The sequence below is a fragment of the Candoia aspera genome, chromosome 7 (assembly GCF_035149785.1).
Source record: "Candoia aspera isolate rCanAsp1 chromosome 7, rCanAsp1.hap2, whole genome shotgun sequence".
In the NCBI taxonomy this organism is placed as follows: domain Eukaryota; kingdom Metazoa; phylum Chordata; class Lepidosauria; order Squamata; family Boidae; genus Candoia; species Candoia aspera.
Genome location: NC_086159.1, coordinates 28,978,796 through 29,001,072, shown reverse-complemented (window position 1 = coordinate 29,001,072; position 22,277 = coordinate 28,978,796). Strand labels below are relative to the sequence as shown.

The 22,277-nt window shown below is 42.4% G+C and overlaps 1 protein-coding gene across 1 annotated transcript; it reads left to right on the top strand.

The window, feature by feature from the left end:
- The first annotated feature begins 1,789 nt into the window (after positions 1-1,789).
- Positions 1,790-22,009, top strand: DMC1 (DNA meiotic recombinase 1). Its single transcript, XM_063309323.1, has 13 exons — positions 1,790-1,846; positions 2,388-2,432; positions 2,569-2,715; positions 4,536-4,618; positions 5,230-5,282; positions 7,658-7,699; positions 8,980-9,052; positions 9,816-9,907; positions 10,846-10,919; positions 11,037-11,151; positions 11,778-11,838; positions 19,513-19,629; positions 21,340-22,009. The coding sequence occupies exons 1-13, from the start codon at positions 1,790-1,792 to the stop codon at positions 21,407-21,409; spliced, it is 1,029 nt and encodes a 342-aa protein (XP_063165393.1). The 3' UTR covers positions 21,410-22,009.
- The last annotated feature ends 268 nt before the right edge of the window (positions 22,010-22,277 follow it).

Below are 22,277 nucleotides of genomic sequence, written 5' to 3'. Positions count from 1 at the left end.
ACCTTCCCCAGCAAGCCAGGTACTCATTTTACCGACCTCGGAAGGATGGAAGGCTGAGGCGACCTGAGCCGGCTACCCGAGAATCGAGCTTCTGCTGGGATCGAACTCAGGTCATGGGGAGAGTTTTCGGTTGCAATACTGCCGCCTACCACTCTGAGCCACACGAGGCTTCCTCATAGCATTGTTTAATATCTTTACCTTTTGCATTCTGCTTGTTTGTTTTCATTGAATTTTTAAAGTAAGGCCCCTTTGGTGTTTTCGATCTGGCAGCTGTGCCAGTCTCAATAGCGGCTTGTTTTCACACTTTGCCTTTGGGCTTCTCCTCTGCACCAGCACACCCTCTCCAAAGATGCCTTCTTTTCAGAGCCAGAATAAAACTGAAATTCTCCAAGGGCTTTTAGGATGACTGGGGCTTTTGAATGGATTTTGAAGTTTTGGCTTTTTAAAATTGAGTGGGTTTCATTTTACAGTTAACCATTATTATGTATTTTTATGATCCTTGTTGTGTTTTAAGAGACTACTCATGAATGTATGTTGCCCAGAGAACTTCCTTTATGGGAGATGGCATAACAATACCACATAGAGATACCTAAATCTAGTTGGCCGGTGCAGAAACAGGACGTGAGAGTAGAAATCTGCAGATATGATCCAGCAAAGCTCTTCCTTTGCAGCATTTGCTCCACCACTAGGTGAGATCCCTGTTTATCAGGTGCTAACTCTTAGCTCATGGTGGCAGCCGTATAGACATATTTACCCTCATAGTCATACACTTCTGAATTGGAATATCATCCATCTTTGGGATTTATTCTTACTTTTGCCCAACTCAGAAAACATTTGTCTTGCTTTAGAACAGTGTTTTCCAAACTTAGCAACTTTAAGATGTGTGGACTTCAACTCCCAGAATTCCCCAGCCAGCATACTGGCTGGGGAATTCTGGGAGTTGAAGTCCACACATCTTAAAGTTGCTAAGTTTGGAAAATCACTGCTTGAGAAGCTAGCTTCTTTTTCCCCTCCAATTTGGGAGCTCTGTCTCCAGCAGCTTTAATTTTGTCCCTTCAAACCCCATGTCTGAGCTGCAGGCTGGTCTGTTTCAACTTGGGCCAAACTCAGCTACATATTATGAAGTAAGATTTGAGCATTTCAGGTGAGGGGAAATGACCATCTCTGCCCCTAAGGCTGCAGATTACTTTCCCCCAGGTTTTCTACCCCACATTTACAGCCATGTTTACTTCCAATATTACTAACAAGCTGGCATAAAGGTGATGTGAGGAGAGAGCTGAGAGGAGATAAACTTCATCTTCCTAATTTACCTCACAACCTAACTCTCTTCACTTTACCTATCTAATTTACCTCACAGCAGAACATCTGATGAGGAAATAACAGAGGCAAGAGTAGGGGAAACCTGATATGCCATTCTGAGCTCCTCTGCAGGTACTTTGTGATAAAAACGTAACATTTTTTAAGGAAGAGAAAGGATGGAGGCCTTTGTGAAATTTACACTACCAGCTTTTGTTCTGAGACAAGCCTCCAGAATAAGAGTTGGCTCTTCTTAGAGAAAATCTATATTAAAATGTGTTCTAGAAGGATGTGGACCAGAAATTTCATATATATAGTACATCAATTTTTTTTAAAAATTGCCCTTTAAACAATATATCATCTTTCACTTGTGAGATGGCATTTGCAGATTTAGACAGGAAAATGTAGCCTATAATTAGCTTATTTATGTTTTTTAACAGTATTGAATTGGTTTCTGCAGCACTGACTGCATTCTATTAGCTCAACTTTCACAATGAAATCTCTAGAAGACCAAGTTGTACAGGAAGAACTAGGCTACCAAGATGAAGAGGTATGGAAACACGTTTGGTTCAGTAGTAGTTCTCAGTGTCAGCTGTTCCTTGAGAAAAATGTAATAAAATGGATACTTCATCTACCAATAAATTAATTAAATGTATGTGTGTGTGCGTGCATGTGTGTATTCTCATTAGCATCAAAAAATAAAAGTTAGGTGGCAGCAGGTAGGCGACCTCACAGCTGAGAACAAAAGGATTAATCACGATTGGGCTTGAATGGAGACCATGAGGATACCAGGACTGTAAACTAAACTGGAAAATCGAGACTTGGGTGGCAAGAAATAGGCTTAACCTGAACCCAAGCAGGATGGAATTTACATTTATTCATCAAGGTTGCCAACTAGTTCCTGTGTTTTCTTTGGATGGCGTGGCACTGCCCTGAGGGAGCAAGTCTATGACTTGGATGTCCTCCTTGATTCACAGCTATTACTAAGTATACTTAAGATATACTTTACCTTTTACCATATGTAATTAGATGAGTTATGGCTTCATAAGTACCAAAATAACCAGTATTGTTCTCATTTTACATATCTTCAGGAATCATTTTTCCAGGACATTGATCTGTTACAGAAGCATGGAATTGTAAGTACATTCAAGGATTAATCTACATCTGGCTATTTAGTTGAGTGAGGACAACCTACATTCATTGTTCTAATTTAAAAAGCCCAATCAATTAATATCTATACCAAGCTGGTGTGTATATTTATTTCCTTCACAGAATGTGGCAGATATTAAGAAGCTGAAATCAGTAGGAATTTGTACAATCAAAGGGATTCAGATGACAACCAAGCGGGCATTATGTAATGTGAAGGGACTTTCGGAGGCCAAAGTAGAGAAGATAAAAGAGGCAGCCAACAAACTTATAGTAAGTACATCTATCCCTCAGGTTAAGATTCTCCTTACTGTTATTTCCTATTGGCAGCCCGAGAACATATAGAACAGTCTTAATTATTTTAAATTTAATTATAAACTGGTGGAGTTATTGATATATTCTAAGTGAAGCACTTCCTTCTTCCAAGTATACTAATCCTAACTTTCTCTGTATGTAGTGGATCTTTTAATATGCATAGCAGTTGCATAAATTTATTATAGCAACATGCACACACCCCAGATTTATTCAGGCCCTAGTGTATTGCTATTTGGAAAACTGCCCACTTCGCCTTGAAATGATTTGGTGGCCCCTCATTTGACTGACAGCCCAAATCCAAATCTCATTCTGAAAAGCAAATAACCTATTGACCTTAATTATAAATGAACAATGGCTATAATGAGTTTTCATTTCCTGTTTGGCAAAATTGGCTGAAACTTTTACTGATAAGTATACCATGCAAGGGTGGTATATGCCAGTGTTCACACAAATACATGTAGGAGTTTATATGCTTGGTGCCTTTACATTTTGCTTTTAAAAAGGAAGTTGCTGATACCATATGCTGGTCCCTTGAAACTTGCCTAACTGCTTTATATATCATAAATCTTCTGTAACTTTTAACAAATTTCTTAGCTACAGACAATTAGCCATTTTCTTAGCAATCTCAGGGTTGTTGTTACAGTATTGTCTTCTTGGCAGCCTGGAGTTTTCCCATGATTTCCAGCTGATCCCATTTCTTTACATTGTTCTTTGTTTACAACTTTTTGACCTGACTTTTGCCCATTATTCTGCCTCCTCCAACATTTCTCACTCATCCTTCATTATTCTGTACAATCAATTAATATAAATATTACAATAATAATAATAAACATATATCTGTTAATTATGGAAATTACAGTAAACAAAATAACTGTACAAACACTAATAAGTATTGTTTATGTGATTCACTAAACTTGAATGTGCCACATTTTCCAGGCAAGTACTTAATACTATACCCTTCCCTTCCCCTGATCCTCAGAAAGACTAGCAAAAAGCACTAAGATCTGACAGTGTCTTGAACTATATTACTTTAGCTCTCAAGATTGGAGAGTTCTGATAAAATTATTCAAAGTTATTAGAAACAAGAACTGGTAGTGACAGAATTCCCTAACACTCTTTCCCTGTTCTCCTCATTTATCAGTTTTTCTTAAAATGGAAGTTTGCGAAGAAATCAGTTTTTGCAAATCACTAACCAATTGTTTGGAAGGGCTCTGTAATTTGGATTCAGTCTTCGTCACATCCTGCTTTAATTCAATCACCTTACAAATCAATCCAATCTGGTTCAGTTAGGAATTCTGCCAAATCTAATACATATCCCTAATTTATTTCACCATGTTAATTTGGATAGTTTGCTGCATGGAATCAAGCTTTGCAATATCTAGTCATAGTAAACAAATGGTGAACTTAAAGTAAATGCAAATTCATTAGTTCAGCTCAGCAGTCTGAAATGGTCCTGTAAACATAATATTACTATAAAAATTTATTTTACTGCCTTCTACAAAATATGCAGTAGCTACCTTGTTGAAATTTTTTAATTCAAAAGCTGTTCTATACACACTTGGAAATATGCCCCATTAAATATTACTGTATGCAAATTACACTGGATAAACTATCTAGGACTATACTGTACTATTATCACTACTACAATTATATAAGGATTATATAATTGTTTGCTAATTGCTACTTGCATTATTTTTTCAGTATATAAAGGAATTCTATAAATCTTAAATGATAGTGACACCAAGACAAATTAAACAGTTTCATTTTTTTTTCCTCAGGAACCAGGGTTTCTGACTGCTTTTGAGTATAGTGAGAAGCGGAAGATGGTATTCCATATTACCACTGGAAGCCAGGAATTCGAGTTAGTAAACTAACACACCCCATATCCCTATTTTCTATTTCATTCTCTCCATGTTTAAGCTTTTGTTACTGTTTTGATTTTAATTTAGTTTACTGCCTCACCAGTTTACCATAATGAAGCATTTAGTGCCCCTGACATGTAATATTAGTCCCAGAGATTATACTGTCTGTTAGGTAAAATGAAAAACATATGGAGAATGAACAAACTATTTTAAAATTAATTAATTCGATTAATATATTGTATACTCTGTAAACAACTGAGAGTCACCAGATTGCAGTGGGATACAACTTTAATAAAAAGCAGGTATAATCCCATCTATTTAAATGGTTGCTTTGGATTATAAATAAAATATTTAAACAAAAATGGGAATATTCTGGTTAATATTACCAGTCAATGCACATTATTTATATCTCCCTCTTTTCCCATAACATGCAGATCAAGTAAATAATTGATTTTATTACCATCTTCTGGTATTTTTAAAGTTACATTTTTAATCTCACTTTTCTGTTAAGCAATACATTAGGTTCCTAGGTAATCTAGCACCTTAGATACAAGCTTCATCAGCTCCCATTTCAAGATTTATTTAATTAAGATTTCTTTCTTCTTTCCAGTAAACTCCTGGGTGGTGGGATCGAAAGTATGGCAATCACAGAAGCCTTTGGAGGTTAGTGAAAATAGTTACTAAAGCTATGGGAATTATAAGTATATTGAATGGGCACTGTATCTTGATTTGTGTGACAATGTTTGAAAGTCATAGCCTTTTTTAGCACTTGTGTGTAGCACTAGAAGGAGCTATACCTAGTTTTTTGTTTTGTGGGGCATACCAAATATGTAAGTAAAAGATGTAAGATTACAGTATATTCATTTATAATGTAGATCAGTTTCCTCAGTGTGGCACCATTCAGATTTGTTGGGTAGAATTCCATGAAGAAATTTGGGTTGTGAATTCTGGTGGCATCTCGAGCATGCCTGACTGGGAAAGCTGCTTGAAACCCTTAAACCCTTAAATCCATTATCTAAATGGTTTAATGCCATTTTAATAATATGCAAATATTTTGAAGATATTTGAAGTCTGTATCACTGCATAAATTTTGTTTATAGTGGAAGTGAATGGAACTCTAGTGGAATAGTTATGCAGTTTGCAGTTTAAAAACAATGTACGTTTAATATAGGTTAGATGTATGCAGTTGGTGGTCTATAGGCCTGACACAATTTTATCTGATTCACAGTAGACCTATCTCTACTAATTTGCAATAGTTTTTCTTTAACTGCATACATTTTCACCTATTTGAAAAGATAGAAGTGAATGCAAACAACAAAACATCAAAAAAAGGCAAGATCCCTCCCTACACAGCAGAGTGTCAGAAGTTTCCTACAGAGAACAAATCTCTTTGTTCTCAGAATAGTAATATGTATTAGCAAAGAAGCTCAGAAAAGTGACACAGGAATTCTGATGCATAACTTTTACTTAACGAGAATATATGCTATTCAAGCAACCCTAACCTCACTTTCTTATATTCTTTTGATGCAGTGGAAAAGAAGCCTGCTTCCTGAGAGGCTACCTTACGCATGCAAAATGTTTGATAAACAGTAACCAATCGAAGAGAATATCTGTAGCTCAGGGTTGAACTGTAGAATCCTTGGTGCTCTGTGAGCTTGGTTGTTTTCTTGCAGACGTTTCATTGCCTGGGCAACATTTTCAGTGCTAGAAGGGAGTGGGGTTTGCTCTCTGTTTATAAACAGTAGCTTGGTTACAGTCAGTAACCATCCTATCATTATGTGGAACAACTCTCCCAGAGACAGGAGGAGAAAGGATTTGGACAGCTCTTAGTGGGATGGGTTCCCTAGATTATATCATCTAGATATGATCATGAAAAACTATATATATCCATATATTAAGTAAAACCAAATACCGGTGTCCTTGATGATGAAAAATTTTGCCAGCTAAGTGGCCAAAGTAAGATAGCTCTGTTTCACCTTAAAGATATTTATTTATTTATTTATTTAGCTTATATTTAATGACATACGTACATATTCTTCATTTTCTTCATTTTTTTACTTACTAGAGACGTTTACATCAATGTATGAAAAGGCTTCAATACTATGGTCCTTGGGCTAAAGAACTAGTCCTCATGTGGCACTTGCAACAATTTGAGACTCCTGTTGTAGGATTTTTATTTATGTGAGGGCTCCTTATCTTGTCCTAGGTTTGCCCAAATATATACATTTCTAGTCTGGTGTTCTGTTTACAGAATACTCTGATACATATGACTACATTATATGTACAATATTAGAAATTAACAATGGAGCCAAAAAATGCTGTGACTAATTCTGCAGCTTCAATGATTAACTTAAAATTTTAGTATAATTAACATTCTACCCATATACAATGCAGAAATGTGCCTTGAATTGTAGCTTAAAATATTTACTTAAAATACCTCAAGTAGGTACTAGGTAGGTACCCATTAGGTAGACCAGACCAGAAAATCACAGGAAGACTAAAGCTACTCTGTAATAACAAAATCTTGCAAGCCTGATTGTGCTGTACCTCCCTTCCTTCTTATACCCCAGTGAATCAGGAGGATCTGCCTGAATCACTTCTGAATACTATCTTGCTCCTCAGGACTTCAAGAACGTTTCAGCCCTATTTGCATATGTAATGGTTCTTGCATATCTCTGTCAAGGCCATCTCTCTTATTCTCTACATCAAGTGTGCCTAATGTGTGTTTTTCATATTAATTTCAATGGATAATGGAGTTCTGCATGCATACACAGATCATGCATATACAATTGACCCTTCCCATGACGTGAGAATATAAATACGTTTCTATATAAATGTATAAATCCTTATAAATGGGAGCACTGGAGCATCTGCACACTTACAGAAATTGATATTGGTTTCCAAAGGGAAAGTTTTGTGTTAGTCTTTGAAATAAAAATTAAAAAAACTTTGGCCTAATTAGCTCATATATCCTTGCATAATCTGACTTCCCCTTCTATATTTAGCATATTTCACTTTTTAAATTTCTGTTTTTGTAGAATTCCGAACAGGCAAAACTCAACTTTCCCATACTCTTTGTGGTATGTATGAAATAATATATTGAAAACTGCATGTTCAATATGCAAAAATGTGCTGATGGTTTTTAAAATCACACACACACACACACAAACAGGATGTATGAACACTCTAAGGATTATACTCACTGAAGAATTAGCTTTTTTTCTTTCTGTGGTGGATGGTATCTCTCATCAGGGAAGGATAATGCTAATCCTGCCTTCAGCCCCATAGCCCTTCTGACTCCCCTAGTTTGAAAGCAAGTCCCTAGCATGCCACATCACAGAGAAATGAGTTATGCTGCATATCTCAAGCAACCATACCTCTGACAGGAAGCACTATGGGAATTGCCTTCTAGTCTTGCTCTGGCAGTTTCCTAGCAGTATCATCTACCAGAAGGTATTTCCAGAAATCCTTACAACTGAAGCAACATCTTAAATGCTCAGGCTCAGAAGTCTTCTCAACAGAGACTCCATGCGTGTGGAAAGAAGAAAGGCAGCCAGGCAGCCAGGCTAAGCAGATTATACTATACATGCAGCTGCCATGTCATCAGGCCAGAGTACTAGGTGCTTCATCTGACATGCAAGAGAATGAATGATTAGCACATGAAGATAAGACTTCTTCCATTGTCTCTAACAGTATCAATTTTTCAGCATCCTCAGATTTTTCCATTTTACCATACTGTACAAGAAATACAAGACCCTGGGTGCAAAGGAAGAGGCATCTGCACCACTAGAAAATCCTCAGTTTGATCCAGTTTGATTTCTTGCAGAAATATTTCCAATCCCTTCTGACTCTGCAAATATTTATTTATTTGTACAGGATGCAAGGTAGTTTACCAATATACAAAAAAGAAAATACAAAGATACTGTACAAATATACAGCCAACATAAAATACAACAATGAAAACAAATCTACAGTATACAGCAGCCTTACCACCATTAGTTCCCATACACCCTGGGAAATGCCACTTCTAAAATGGTTTTAGAGTAAGTTCAACCCTTTCATTTTGTTGTTCACTCACTCACTTAACATAATAGTATGGAGCTTTTGACTCAGAGGCTCATAGAAAAAGGGGGATTTAATGTAAAATTCATGGTTTTGAGAGTACAGTAACCCATTGATTTTGGAAACTTATGGAAACTGAAAATTTCTACACAGCTGAAATACTTCCCCAAGGACCACATGATTGCTTTGTACCTATGATAATTTGCCAACAAAGGAAAAACTTAATTTATTGTCAGGTGGCAAAGTGGTTAAGATTGTCACTCTGGCTGATTTGTTTATTTGTTGTTATTCATTTTAGTAACAGCCCAACTTCCAGGAGCAGATGGATACACAGGTGGGAAGATTATCTTTATTGACACAGAAAACACATTGTATCCTTCTCAGTATTTTGCTTTAACTGAACAGGGTGAAAGGATTTCCTATACAGTATTAATAATACATTTTAAATTTGAGTTTATGATACAGTATAAGCAGAAGAGACATTTAATGTACAGAGGGGAAAAGGTGAAAGCTAATTAAACAACTTTACCACATGAAATGCAGTGGAGATGGTCTTCTCATTTGCCACTCATTTGCCATGTACTTTAATACCTACTTGGATTCTACACATTTTCCTCACAATCTGCAAGTCACAAGCACTTTTACCATGGGGTTTGTCAATATGTTTGTCAGTCTGGAGCTCACAGAGAACGCCTTCTTGATGGCAATCATGCTGAATTCAAGCTTGTGAAAGTAGCATGTCAACTAATTTGCTTTCTTTAGCTAGGCTGGATGAAACATGTGCTAGGAGCTGAGAGCTAGGAGATATGGCAGGAAGTCATTGAAATGGGAAAACAAATGCCCATAACCACAGGATGAACTTAATGGAACATAAATTTAATTTGTCTCTCAAGTGAGGTAGAAAAAATGCGAATAGATTTTTAGATGTTGTAATAAAATTTTGGAAATTTGCATTGCATCAAGACTGGTTTGCAGGTAACATTGTGCAATCAAGAGAGCAGTTCCTAAAAAGCAGGGAACATTAGCATCTAGAAGTGCTCAGTTTTGAGGGGATATTTGCTTTTATGAATGGGCTTCAGCGATTATATCTGAGAAACCGAATTAAAAAGATACCTTAACTAAAAAACACTCCAGTCGTCCAGACCGTCTTCGTGACATTGCTGATCGCTTCAATGCAGACCATGATGCAGTTCTTGACAATGTATTGTATGCACGGGCTTATACCAGTAAGATTGCAACAAGATGGCACAGGAGTCCTGCCCACTTTAAGAATGAACAATTATGCACCAAAGGGTCATCATTTGAATTATGTCTACTTTTCTGTTTGTGTTTTCTATTTTGAATATACTCAAGAGGTTTTTTTTTTACTAAAAATTTCAAGTAGTGTTACTTAAAATAATTTCCAACAGGATTTTTCACATAAGATTGGGTTATAAAGCTTCCCAACATCTGAACATATTTTCAGTTTATTCCTCCTCCCCAAAGAAATAGTTATGCTGCCTTTTCTTGAAACCATATCATTGCACTATATCAGTTCTGTACAGTGGCTTTTGTTTATAACACATAAAAGACAGTTTTCTTAAGGAAATTCACATTATAAAGATAATGTTGGGTTTTCTTTCCTTTTTCTAATATTCTATAAAAAAACTCTTTTAAATGTTTAATCTGAATTTACTAAGCTACTATGTATTGTTACATAGTAGATTAGATCTTATTAAATAAAAAAATAAGTAAATTAGAAAAGTCACATCAAATGTCTGAACATGACATTACACATAATTTCTGTGTGGAAATACTCCAGGATTATAGGCAATATTTGTAATAAAATTAAATATATAAATATATTTTAAAAATTAATATGACTTCTAAGCTAGACATGAATATTATGGTATGTTGCAGAAATTTCAAGAGAGGATTTCAAGTATTTATGAAGTATTTAGTTTCTTTTGGAATTATTTTAAAGGAAAGCTTTAAAAATTGTGACCTAACTACTTCAAAGATATTAAAGATTTAGTTATGTGAGTTGTGACAGGAATTCAATTATTATACATGTTGGTCTATCTAACAAGTACTTCGCTTTTTCTGGTTTAAAAAACTTAACTGTTATTATTGTTGTTGTTATTAATATTATTACTATTATTTTATTATATTTTCTCCTTGGAAGGTGAGCATCAGATGGAATTACTTGATTATGTTGCTGGCAAATTCCATGAGGAACCTGGCATCTTCAAACTACTGGTATACATTTTATAATCCTGTTTATTAGATGCTCCAATTCCTTTAATTAATACTTTAATCTTTTAAAGTAATTTCTTCTCATGAACAAATGTTGCCTTTTTGACATTTAATGTACAGATAATAGATTCTATTATGGCACTCTTTCGTGTGGATTTTAGTGGTCGTGGGGAATTAGCTGAAAGGCAACAGAAACTTGCTCAGATGCTCTCAAGACTTCAGAAAATATCAGAAGGTGGGAGAATATTTCCCAGATGAAGTAAAAAAAACTTGTTTAGCTTAAACACATGATTTTATGTAATCTGTTATCTCTTTTGAAAGTCCCAGTGAGATTGGCAGACATAAGAGATGGAGTCTTTTTAGTAGTACCCCCTGTGTATTTAGACTCCACACAAGGACATTTGGCTTTTAATTAGACTTATACAATACCTTTTAATTTTAATTTGGTTTTAATGATCTGGATTTTAAATTGATACTGCTGGGTTGTTTTTTTTTACTAGTGTTTCCCAACCTTGGCAAATTCCAGACATGTATAGTTCAACTCCCAGAATTCTCAGCAATGGGGAATTTTGGGAGTTGATGTCTATACATCTGAAAGTTAGAAAACTTTCCATAATATTGTTTTATTGGTCTGTTAGGGTTATTAAAACTGATCTTCAGGATTTTTCAATATTGTGGAGACTTTTATACTGTAGGCATAGTTTAAGTTATTTATAAAAATAATAAAGGCGGGATAAAAATTAAATAAATAAATAAATAAATAAGAAGTGCTTTAACAAAAGATTGTGGAAAGAATACTAGCAGAATAATTTTTATCCATTTATGTCTATCCCATCCTTTGGCCTATCTTTCTTACTACAGAATATAATGTGGCTGTGTTTGTGACTAACCAAATGACCTCTGATCCAGGAGCAACTATGACGTAAGCAAATTATTAATAATATTTCCTTATGATACTCTTAAATCACAGAAATGGGATTTCTTAAATAATTGTCTTAAACAACAGAAAAAGGTAACCTAGAGATCCAAAGAAGACTCAATTTCATTTTGAACCATACTAATAAGGGATTCTAGGGAAATAGTTCACCTGAATGTCAATTCAGATAGGAAAAATGAAGAAAGGTCCAAGCTAGATATATAGTTTAAAGGTGTCTTTACATTTAAAATGCATATTTTAAAAAAGCATCTGGGAAAATGAGCTGAAAGTTACTGAGCTAAACTGGGCACAAAGAAGGAATGTACCTGCTTCTGCTACTGCCTGGTCTGGAGAAAATCCTTACCCTGAAACTAGTATTTGCTTTTGGAATGGAGTTAGGAGATTCTCAGATGGGTACCAGTTGGATTCTCTTTCAATGATCCTGAGAGGGACTGAAACCCGTATCTCCTTTTCCCGTTGCACATCATGAAGAGTTTAGAGCAAGGCTTGCTACTACAGCTTGCTTGCAAATGATGTTTTCCTGGCTCCCTGCATAAAGATAGTAGCTGATGGGTCAGTCAATTATAGTTTCAGAAATAGGAATGAGTGTTGAGTCAAGAACTCCTCCCTTCTCTTTTCCTTTTCTCAAGCATTAGCTTTGTTGTGCATATTCTCATTTGTATTCAGATGGAGTTTTGTGCTACAGTTAAACTGAGGAGTGCTTGGTTATTATTTTTTATTTATGTTTATGCCCCTCTTTGTCCAACATCAATAAAGCCAACAATCATTAATATGTGGAGAGAGAGAGAGAGAGAGCGCATGTGCCAGTTTGGTGTAATGGTTAAGGCACCAAACTGCAGGGATTTGTCCAGGCAGTCTGCCAGGAGTCAACAGTGACTTGAAGGGATAGACTGTCATGAGTGCCGTTGAGCTGAAGACATCAGCACAACGGCACAAATGACAATAACGAGGTAACAGAGGAAGGGGCTCAAGATAAGCTTAGCACGCACAACAAAAACCACAGACCCTAGCTGGAGCATGCAGCCATCAAAACACAAAAGAGAGAGAAGGAAGGACAAAGGACAAGCAGATCGCGAGGCGCACCCAAGCTGTTAGCACAAGCGCAACGGAGATCGCCCAGCTGACAGCAATCACCGGCTGAATGAGGAAACCGATGATGGGCGATCCCGGGGCACCCGCTGGGGCCTCGCAACCCCTCACCTACCGGCAAGACAGCATGCAGGACAAAGGGGGGATGACGTAACCCAGGGTGAGGGGGCGCTGACCGGTGCGGGGTATTTAAACCCCGCACCGGCGCGCGCTCCTCACTCTCAGCTTTTTTCCGTAACTGTTTCTATGCAAAGAAATAAACCTGAACCTGCTTTCGCATGAATCAGCGTCAGTGTTTTACTCTGCGGTAGGCAGTGCAAGACATAAAGCTGAGAGTCACAAACTCAGCCTCGCTGAGCCCCACCGGACAACGAGCTGCGGGAGGAATAGACGGCGAGAAGACCACGAGCAATGAGGCCAACGCGTCGCGGCCAAAGCGGGCGAACCGCACGGCAAGAAGCGGAGGAGGACAGATCGAGGCCAGAGGCACCGCGGACCCCAGGAGCCACGGACACCCGCCCGGCCCACCCCGAGCCTCAGCTCCAACCCCAGAGGGAGACGGCGGCGGAGGCGACCCGGCCACGGGAGGGAGCAACATACCTCCCGAGACCAGCAGAGACCCCCCCACCCCACATCGCACCCCAGCCACGGGCATGGAACGACAGCCCAACTACAGCAAGCATGGTGGAGGACGGAGAGGCAACCCAGCCGACGCACCCCCAAACGGAGGAAGCGGACCAGCGGACGGGACTGCCTGAACCCCACCAGCGGCTCAACCCGGCGGACACCCCGACAGACCCGACCCCAGCTGCGGCGCGGATTTCGGATGGGGAAACTCAAGCCAGACTCGCGGCAATGGAGGCCCAGCTACAGGACCTCAGAACCATGCTGCAATCGCTGATGCCCCCGGCGCTGCCCAACGACGTTCCCGTGCAAGCCCACACCCCGAGCGGGCCGTCGCTCCCCCAGGGGCCGAATGCGAATCAACAAGCGGCCCAAGCGGACGAAGCCAGGAGTCGGGAAGCGAGAGGAGGGGACTCCCAGAACGCCCGGGCCCCAAAGGACTTCCCCATCTTCTTCGATGGGAACCCCGCGAAACTGTCGTTCTTCATTACGAACGCCAGGGGGTTCATGGGGCGGCACGGACACTCCTTTAACTCCGAAGCGGACAAGATCGCAGCCGTGGCGATCAAACTACAAGACCGGGCAGCGGACTGGTACGTCCAAATGTACGAGTCCAACTCCCCCGCCCTCTCTAACTTCCATGCTTTCATTACGGAGATGAGGCGCTACTTTGAGGACCCACTAGCCAAAGAGAGGGCCAAAAGCGCACTCCAAAGCCTCAAACAGGGCGCGCGCACTGTCCCGGACTACGCCCTCGAATTTAAAGCTCTAGCAGGGAAGATCAACGACTGGTCCGAGACCACCCTGCTAGAAATGTTTAAAAGGGGGCTCAACCGTGAAGTACTTCAATGGGCTCTCTACCGGGACGATCCGGAGACTCTGCACGGCTGGATCCACCTCGCGGGGAAAGCAGAACACGTGCACCGCACCTTCCTAATGGCAACGACGGAAGACAAAACCAACACCTACCCAAAGGTACCCGCGCCACATGTGGGGACGGCCGGTCCCACATACCCAAGGAAGAAATTCACTCGCAGGCCCTGTGGGAGGTGTGGGAAAATGGGGCACAAAACGGCAGATTGCTTCTCCAACCGAACCCCAGCGAGCGCTCCTAAACCCGCACCGAAACCTAACCTCAAACCAACCAACCCGCCGGCACCCCCCCACCGCCGAATGACCGGAGCCACAGCGACACCGGACGAAGGCTGGGATGCTTACTGGGGGGGAGAGGACGCCGTAGACCCAGACCAGCCGGCGGGAAACGCTCCCCGCCTGCCCTAAAACGCGCCGCGAGGCAGGTGGTGGGACGGAGGCGCGGACCACTTCGACAGAGCGGCGAAAACGCCGTAATAATGGCGGCAATCAAGCTCTCTGGGAGCAACAGAGCCACCACGGCCGCGGCACTAGTGGACTCGGGGTGCTCGAAAAACCTGATCCACCCCGACATAGTCGCAAAACTCGCCCTACGCTGCCTCCCCCTCCCCACACCGCTGGCATTTCACCAGCTGGACGGCTCAACAGTGGGAGGGACACCAGCCACGATGCAGACCGAGCCGGTTACCCTACAAATGGGTACCCACACCGAACGAACATCGTTCGTGGTAACCCACATAGGACGGCCCATCGTAGTCTTGGGGATACCATGGCTCGCAACAAACAACCCGCGCATCGACTGGGCGACCCGCACCTTCCGATTCGACGACGGCGAGTACCGGGCGCCAGTCCCAGCGGGCAGGACCAACCCCACGGTAGGACGAGCAGAGGCGGCAACCCAGGACAACACAACCACACCAGAAGACCTACCGGAGCAATACGCTGACTTCTCGGAGGTCTTCGGAGAGGCGGAAGCTGATCAACTACCCCCCCACCGCAAGACGGACTGCAGGATTGACCTGCTGCCCGATGTCCCCTTACCTAGGCCGAAGATTTACTCGATGACCCCGAAGGAGATGGCAACCCTCCGGGGGTTCATCGACAAAAACCTAGAGAGGGGATTCATAGAGCCGGCATGCTCACCGGTCGGAGCACCCGTCCTATTTCGAGAGAAAAAGGACGGCACCCTATGGCTCTGCACCGACTACCGGGGCCTCAATGCAGCTTCCCTATCCAATAAATACCCTTTACCCCTCGTAAAAGACATGCTCGCCCACCTATCCACGGGCAGAGTATTCTCCAAACTGGACCTGCGCGAGGCGTACTACCGAATCCGAATCAGGGAAGGGGACAAATGGAAAACGGCGTTCAACTGCCCCCTAGGCGCCTTCCAGTACAAAGTGCTGCCATTCGGACTAGCAGGGGCCCCGGGGGTATTCATGCAGCTCATCAATGAGGTTCTGCATGAGCACCTGTTCAAAGGGGTCCTGGTCTACATAGACGACGTCCTTATCTACTCCAAAACGCACGAGGAACACGTGACCCTAGTCAGACAAGTCCTCGACAAGCTAAAACGGGCGAAACTCTATGCCAAACCCTCAAAGTGCGAATTCCATAAAGCACGCCTAGACTACCTGGGGTACCGAATCTCCGGGGAAGGCATAGAGATGGACCCCGCAAAAGTCGAGGCGGTGGTGAACTGGGAACGCCCCCGTAACAGGCGCCAACTCCAGAGCTTCCTCGGCTTCGCGAATTTTTACAGGTCATTCGCCCGGGGGTTCGCGGAGATAGCCCTCCCCCTAACAGACCTCCTCAAGACTAAAGGGGTGGGGGACACACGACGCGCCAAGAACCCGGGCACAGTACTGAATTGGACTCCCGCGTGCCAAACCGCATTCAACAGGCTGAAAGCGCTGTTCACCACGGAGCCAATCCTCGCGCACCCGGACCCAGAACGGCCGTTCGTGGTCCAAGCCGACGCCTCAGACTTCTCCCTGGGGGCCATCCTACTCCAAAAAGACCCCACAGGAGTCCTAAAACCATGCGCCTACCTGTCGAAGAAATTCTCTGAGACAGAAAGGCGCTGGAACGTCTGGGAGAAGGAAGCCTTCGCGGTGAAATCGGCGTTGGAAACATGGAGGCGCCTACTGGAGGGAGCCACCCAACCATTCGAGGTCTGGACTGACCACCGGAACCTCGAGGCCCTCCGAACGCCCAGACGCCTCAGCCCAAAACAGGTCAGATGGGCCCAATTCTTCAGCCGCTTCAACTTTCAGCTGAAGTTTATGCCGGGCAAAAAGAACTTCCTAGCTGACGCCCTCTCCCGACTGCCCCAAGACGAGGAGCCCGCCCCAGATATGATCGGGACAGTCCGCTTCCCAGCTGGGGATGGCGGTGACCACCCGGAGCGGCGCTCGGAAGCAGCCCAACCCCACGGCACAACCGACGACGGGGCAACCAGTAACCAGACGGCGCCAACCACAACTGCCAGGGGGGATACGCGCAGACCTCACTGCCGCCCTCAAAACCGACCCTTGGCTCCTAGCAAACCCCGACAAGGTGACGATGGCACAGGACCTGGCATGGGGGGAAGGCAGAATATATGTCCCAGACTCGCAACGCCAGGCGATCTTGCGCAGATCCCATGACGCCAAGCAAGCGGGACACTTCGGGTTCCTGAAGACCCTGCACCTCACACGACGCCAATTCTGGTGGCCCGCGCTGAGACGGGACGTGAAAGCCTATGTAGCCTCCTGCCCGACATGCGCCAGGGCCAAACGGGCACCAGGTAAGCCCCAGGGACTTTTACAAAAGGTGGCGGAGCCCTCCCGCCCATGGGAGGAAATCTCCATGGATTTCATAGTAGATCTCCCACCCAGCCAGAAGAAAACGGCCATTTGGGTGGTGAAAGACTACTTTTCGAAACAAGCCCACTTCATCCCCTGCTCATCGGTCCCGTCCGCCCAACAACTAGCCAAACTCTTCCTGATACACGTGTACAGGTTACACGGATGTCCCGCACGTGTGGTGACCGACAGGGGCACACAATTCACTTCTAAATTCTGGCGGGCCTTCCTAAAGCTGATGGGGACCCAACAGGCCCTATCCACTGCCTGGCACCCCCAGACGGACGGAGCCACAGAGGTCCTCAATGCCACCCTAGAACAATTCATACGCTCATACACAAACTACCACCAAGACGACTGGGTCGAACTGCTCCCGTTCGCAGAAGTCGCATATAATAACGCCGTCCACACGAGCACGGGGAAAACCCCGTTCGAAGTAGTCTCGGGGCGCGACTTTGTCCCCATACCGGAGCTACCACAACCCCCGGGACCCCAAGTGGATGCTAGTGACTGGGGACGGAAGATTGCGGAATCGTGGCCAATAATCACGGCAGCGCTGAAGGAAGCACAGGCGGCCTACAAAGAGCAGGCCGACAAGCACCGGCGCCAGCAACCGACGTTCCAGGCAGGGGATATGGTCTACCTATCCACCAAATTCCTGAAGTCACCGCAACCCTCGAAAAAACTGGGGCCTAAGTATATCGGGCCGCTTCGGGTAACCCAAATAGTGAACCCGGTGGCAATACGCCTGGACCTGCCGCACAATCTACGGAGACTCCACCCGGTATTTCACACCAGCCTCCTGAAACCTGCAACCACCTCTCGATGGCACCCGACCACGCCACCGCCCTCCCCAGTGATGATTGACGGCCAACAACATTTCGACGTAAGAGACATACTCGACTCTCGCCGTCAACGGGGAATATTACACTATCTAGTAAGGTGGAAACACTTCCCCCACCCAGAATGGGTGGCGGCGCAACACGTCAAGGCGCCAGACCTGACCCGGGCATTCCACCAGACGTACCCCGACAAACCAAAGGGGCGACAAGCCGAACCGGCCCCTGAACACCCTTTTCCCCGCAGGCCCCCCCCCGCCAACTGCGCCCCCAAGGGAAAGGGCCCCCCAAGCCCGCGACTTGGGTAGACCTCCCTCCCCCCGGGACTCACCCTTCCCCCGCCCCAGGCCCACGGGGGAGTGACATTGGTCACCTATGCATGCCTGGGGGGAATGCCCAGGATGCACACATAACAAAAACGACGCACTGGGAAAAAATATAAGGGCCCTACCTGGAGCTGAAAAGAACCCGACCAGCCACGCCTCTCTCCTCACCGAACTGCGCCAAACAAGCAGGGTGTGGCTGGAGCATGCGCACGCCCAGGGTGTGGCCGGGGCATGCGCACTGGGAACACACCCTAGATGGACACAAGGTAGAAGGCGGAACAAAGGGAGGGGCGAAATCACTCCGGCGGAAAATTTAAAAAAAAAAAAAACCATTTTGACAGCTCACCTGGTAAAAAACCGGCAGGCCGGGAGGGGGCACTATTCGGACAGGGGGCAGTATGTCATGAGTGCCGTTGAGCTGAAGACATCAGCACAAAGGCACAAATGACAATAACGAGGTAACAGAGGAAGGGGCTCAAGATAAGCTTAGCACGCACAACAAAAACCACAGACCCTAGCTGGAGCATGCAGCCATCAAAACACAAAAGAGAGAGAAGGAAGGACAAAGGACAAGCAGATCGCGAGGCGCACCCAAGCTGTTAGCACAAGCGCAACGGAGATCGCCCAGCTGACAGCAATCACCGGCTGAATGAGGAAACCGATGATGGGCGATCCCGGGGCACCCGCTGGGGCCTCGCAACCCCTCACCTACCGGCAAGACAGCATGCAGGACAAAGGGGGGATGACGTAACCCAGGGTGAGGGGGCGCTGACCGGCGCGGGGTATTTAAACCCCGCACCGGCGCGCGCTCCTCACTCTCAGCTTTTTTCCGTAACTGTTTCTATGCAAAGAAATAAACCTGAACCTGCTTTCGCATGAATCAGCGTCAGTGTTTTACTCTGCGGTAGGCAGTGCATGACATAGACACACATACACACAAACTCACACAGATGTATAAAAATTAAAAGAATGTGATTTTGTTAATATTTTTCAAGATGTTCAGTAATTTGGGGCCATATTCCCCACTTTGGATATAACAACTCTTGTTTTTATTTGATGTAGCTTTCAGGCTGACCCCAAGAAACCCATTGGGGGTCATATCCTTGCTCATGCTTCTACAACAAGGATTAGTTTGCGGAAGGGAAGAGGAGAATTACGTATTGCCAAGATATATGATAGGTAATATGGAAGCTGACTGGCACAGTACACTATACTTCAGCATATATGATTATTGTATTTTACTTGGTTTCTAGTTTTTAAATGTTTGAAAAATTAAGAAATATGACCAAACCACCTCAGTGTACTTCTGTCAATACACATTTGCGTCTTATCCATTTATTCCTGACCCTATCACTTCTTGTTTTACAATACACACTTCTTGGTAACCCATTTCTACTGCATTATATGTTTATGTTTCTCCTGACATCTCCAACTCTTACTTCCATATTACACAGTGGAAAGAAGCATGCTCTTACATATATAGCTATCCATGTTTGCTTCTTTCAGCAAGTATTCATTCCTCACAACAGACTGTATGCTACCCATTATCGGCAGTACGCACCTTAAAATGCACACAGTTTCCCCATCTTTAGTAAGCATCATACTAAGTACACACATTCAGCCACTTACACTAAGTTCCTTCCATTTATGTATAACTTGCATTTGTTCATTCTATTTCACTTGTCAAATCCAACTACTGTACCTCAGTTCTTGATACATTAATATTCAAGTTGTGTTATGCAATCTTTCTAACATTCATTGTATATCAACTAAAAACAAGGCATTATCTACATGCAAAAGTATACACATTTTCATGTCCCCACAAAGACATCTCTAACATTATCACAAGTATTTTTTATGCATTTATCTATATTGTAAATATTAAAGAACCAAGAGGACATTACACATCCTTGTTTTATTCCCTGGTCAATTTTAAACTATTTGCTAAGCATTCCATTTATTTTCACACATTTTACTTTCATCATGTACTGTTGTTATCACATAATAATTAACCTTCAGGTCCACATTCTCTATTTTTACACAGTGTATATCTTGTATATCCCATAAGTTTTATTGTAAACTGCCCAGAGTCCCTTTTGTGAGATGGCGGCGATAAATTTGATAGATAGATAGATAGATAGATAGATAGATAGATAGATAGATAGATAGATAAGAGTAGGGACAGGCTACTTATATTTGACAAGCCCAAAATAGGATGAAAACTGATCATGGTTTCAAAGATGAAACTGGTCATCTAAACTCCTGGTGCTCAATGTAACTGAAAACAGCACCCGGCATAATTACTATGTAAAAATAGAGAAACTTAGAGAAACATAGAGAAATCCCCCCCAAAGGGATTTATGTGAAAGTAATGTAAAACCCTGTAGATGGGGGCATGATATAAAGTAACATCTGCTGCAATCCTTTTATCACTGACCTGCCTAACAGGATCTCCAAAATGGCTCTCAGTGCATAGCAATTGCTTTTACTCTGTCAAATGAGATATAAAATATAATATTTCTTCAGTGAGAAAAGCTAAATGAAAGTGTCTACATTACTTTTTGATGGTAAGTAACAGCAACTATAATGTATAGAGTTACAAGATCTGGGCTGAAAAAATCCCACCAGTATATGGGGACAAAAATCCCACCAGAATGTATGTATGTATGCATGTATGCGTGTGTGTGTGTATGTAAAATTTAGCAACCATATGTCCCCATATGGGGACAAAAAGATACAGAAGACTCTTTGCTCCCATCTCGTGTTTATTTGGATTTCTGCAGCCTGTACATACATTCTGTAATGTATGCATAGTATCTCTCAATTTATTTACATGACCCCTAAAGAAATGTAAAGGAATTAAATTTTTTATTTCTTTTTTTTTTTCAGTCCTGAAATGCCTGAAAATGAAGCCACATTTGCAATAACTGCTGGAGGAATAGGAGATGCAAAAGAGTAGGCTGACTTTAGCAATAAACAACTGAGAGACTCCCATCAAAACTATAGCAAAAGTTACTCAGTTCCTAGTTACTTATGTTTCTTGTTCCAAATTTAGAAAATTCAAAATAGACAGGCAGCAATATGATTGCTGGAAATATTCTGATCTTTTGATATTGCTGGGCATATCTACTCTGTGCACAGGACAAGTCAATCATGCATAACCATCTTTTTCATAACAGCACTCATTCTGTGCAGTTAGAGCATCAATGCACTGCAGTTTCAAAAGTCTGAAAAAAGTCCAGTCATCATGAGAATCAAGGCTTATAGAAAGCATCTCAAAATACTTTAAGGATTCTTAAATACTTCAAGAACCTTTAGTGTATTAATTTTAGTTTTAACATATAGGGTAGAATGAATATAGGAACTGTAACTGAAAACGATTGACCATCATTTTAAAAGTAAATTAGTCAACTCTTTAGATAAGAGTTTCTAGATAAAGTAGGCTCAAATGAAAAAATGGAAATTGGTTTTACTCAAGCAATATTCATTGTCTGAAAAGTTTAAGCATTTTGCTTAATTGTAATTAAAATGTCTATACATCTACTTCATGTAAAATCATTGCCTCTTTTTTCTGTTTGAAAGCAAATTATATTGTCTATTCCATTTGTGGATGTGTAATAAGCCACAAAAATCTAAATAAGTGTTTTGTGGCTTATTATTTTCCTCTTTTCTGTTGAAGCGAATTCATATATGGACCTGTTATTCTTTTATAGTGCCACTCACCAGAAATTAACACTGAGCATTCTGAACATAGTGGAAGTTCTGGAAGTACATGACCCTCCAGACTGAGCACCTCCCTTTTCATATTCTAATGCAGCAGTCAGAAG

Coding starts and splice junctions, on each gene's coding strand:
- DMC1 (XM_063309323.1), top strand. CDS start 1,790: ATGAAATCTCTAGAAGACCAAGTTGTACAGGAAGAACTAGGCTACCAA. Junction 7,700..8,979: donor ACTTTCCCATACTCTTTGTG/GTATGTATGAAA, acceptor TATTCATTTTAG/TAACAGCCCAACTTCCAGGA. Junction 9,908..10,845: donor GTATGCACGGGCTTATACCA/GTAAGATTGCAA, acceptor TCTCCTTGGAAG/GTGAGCATCAGATGGAATTA.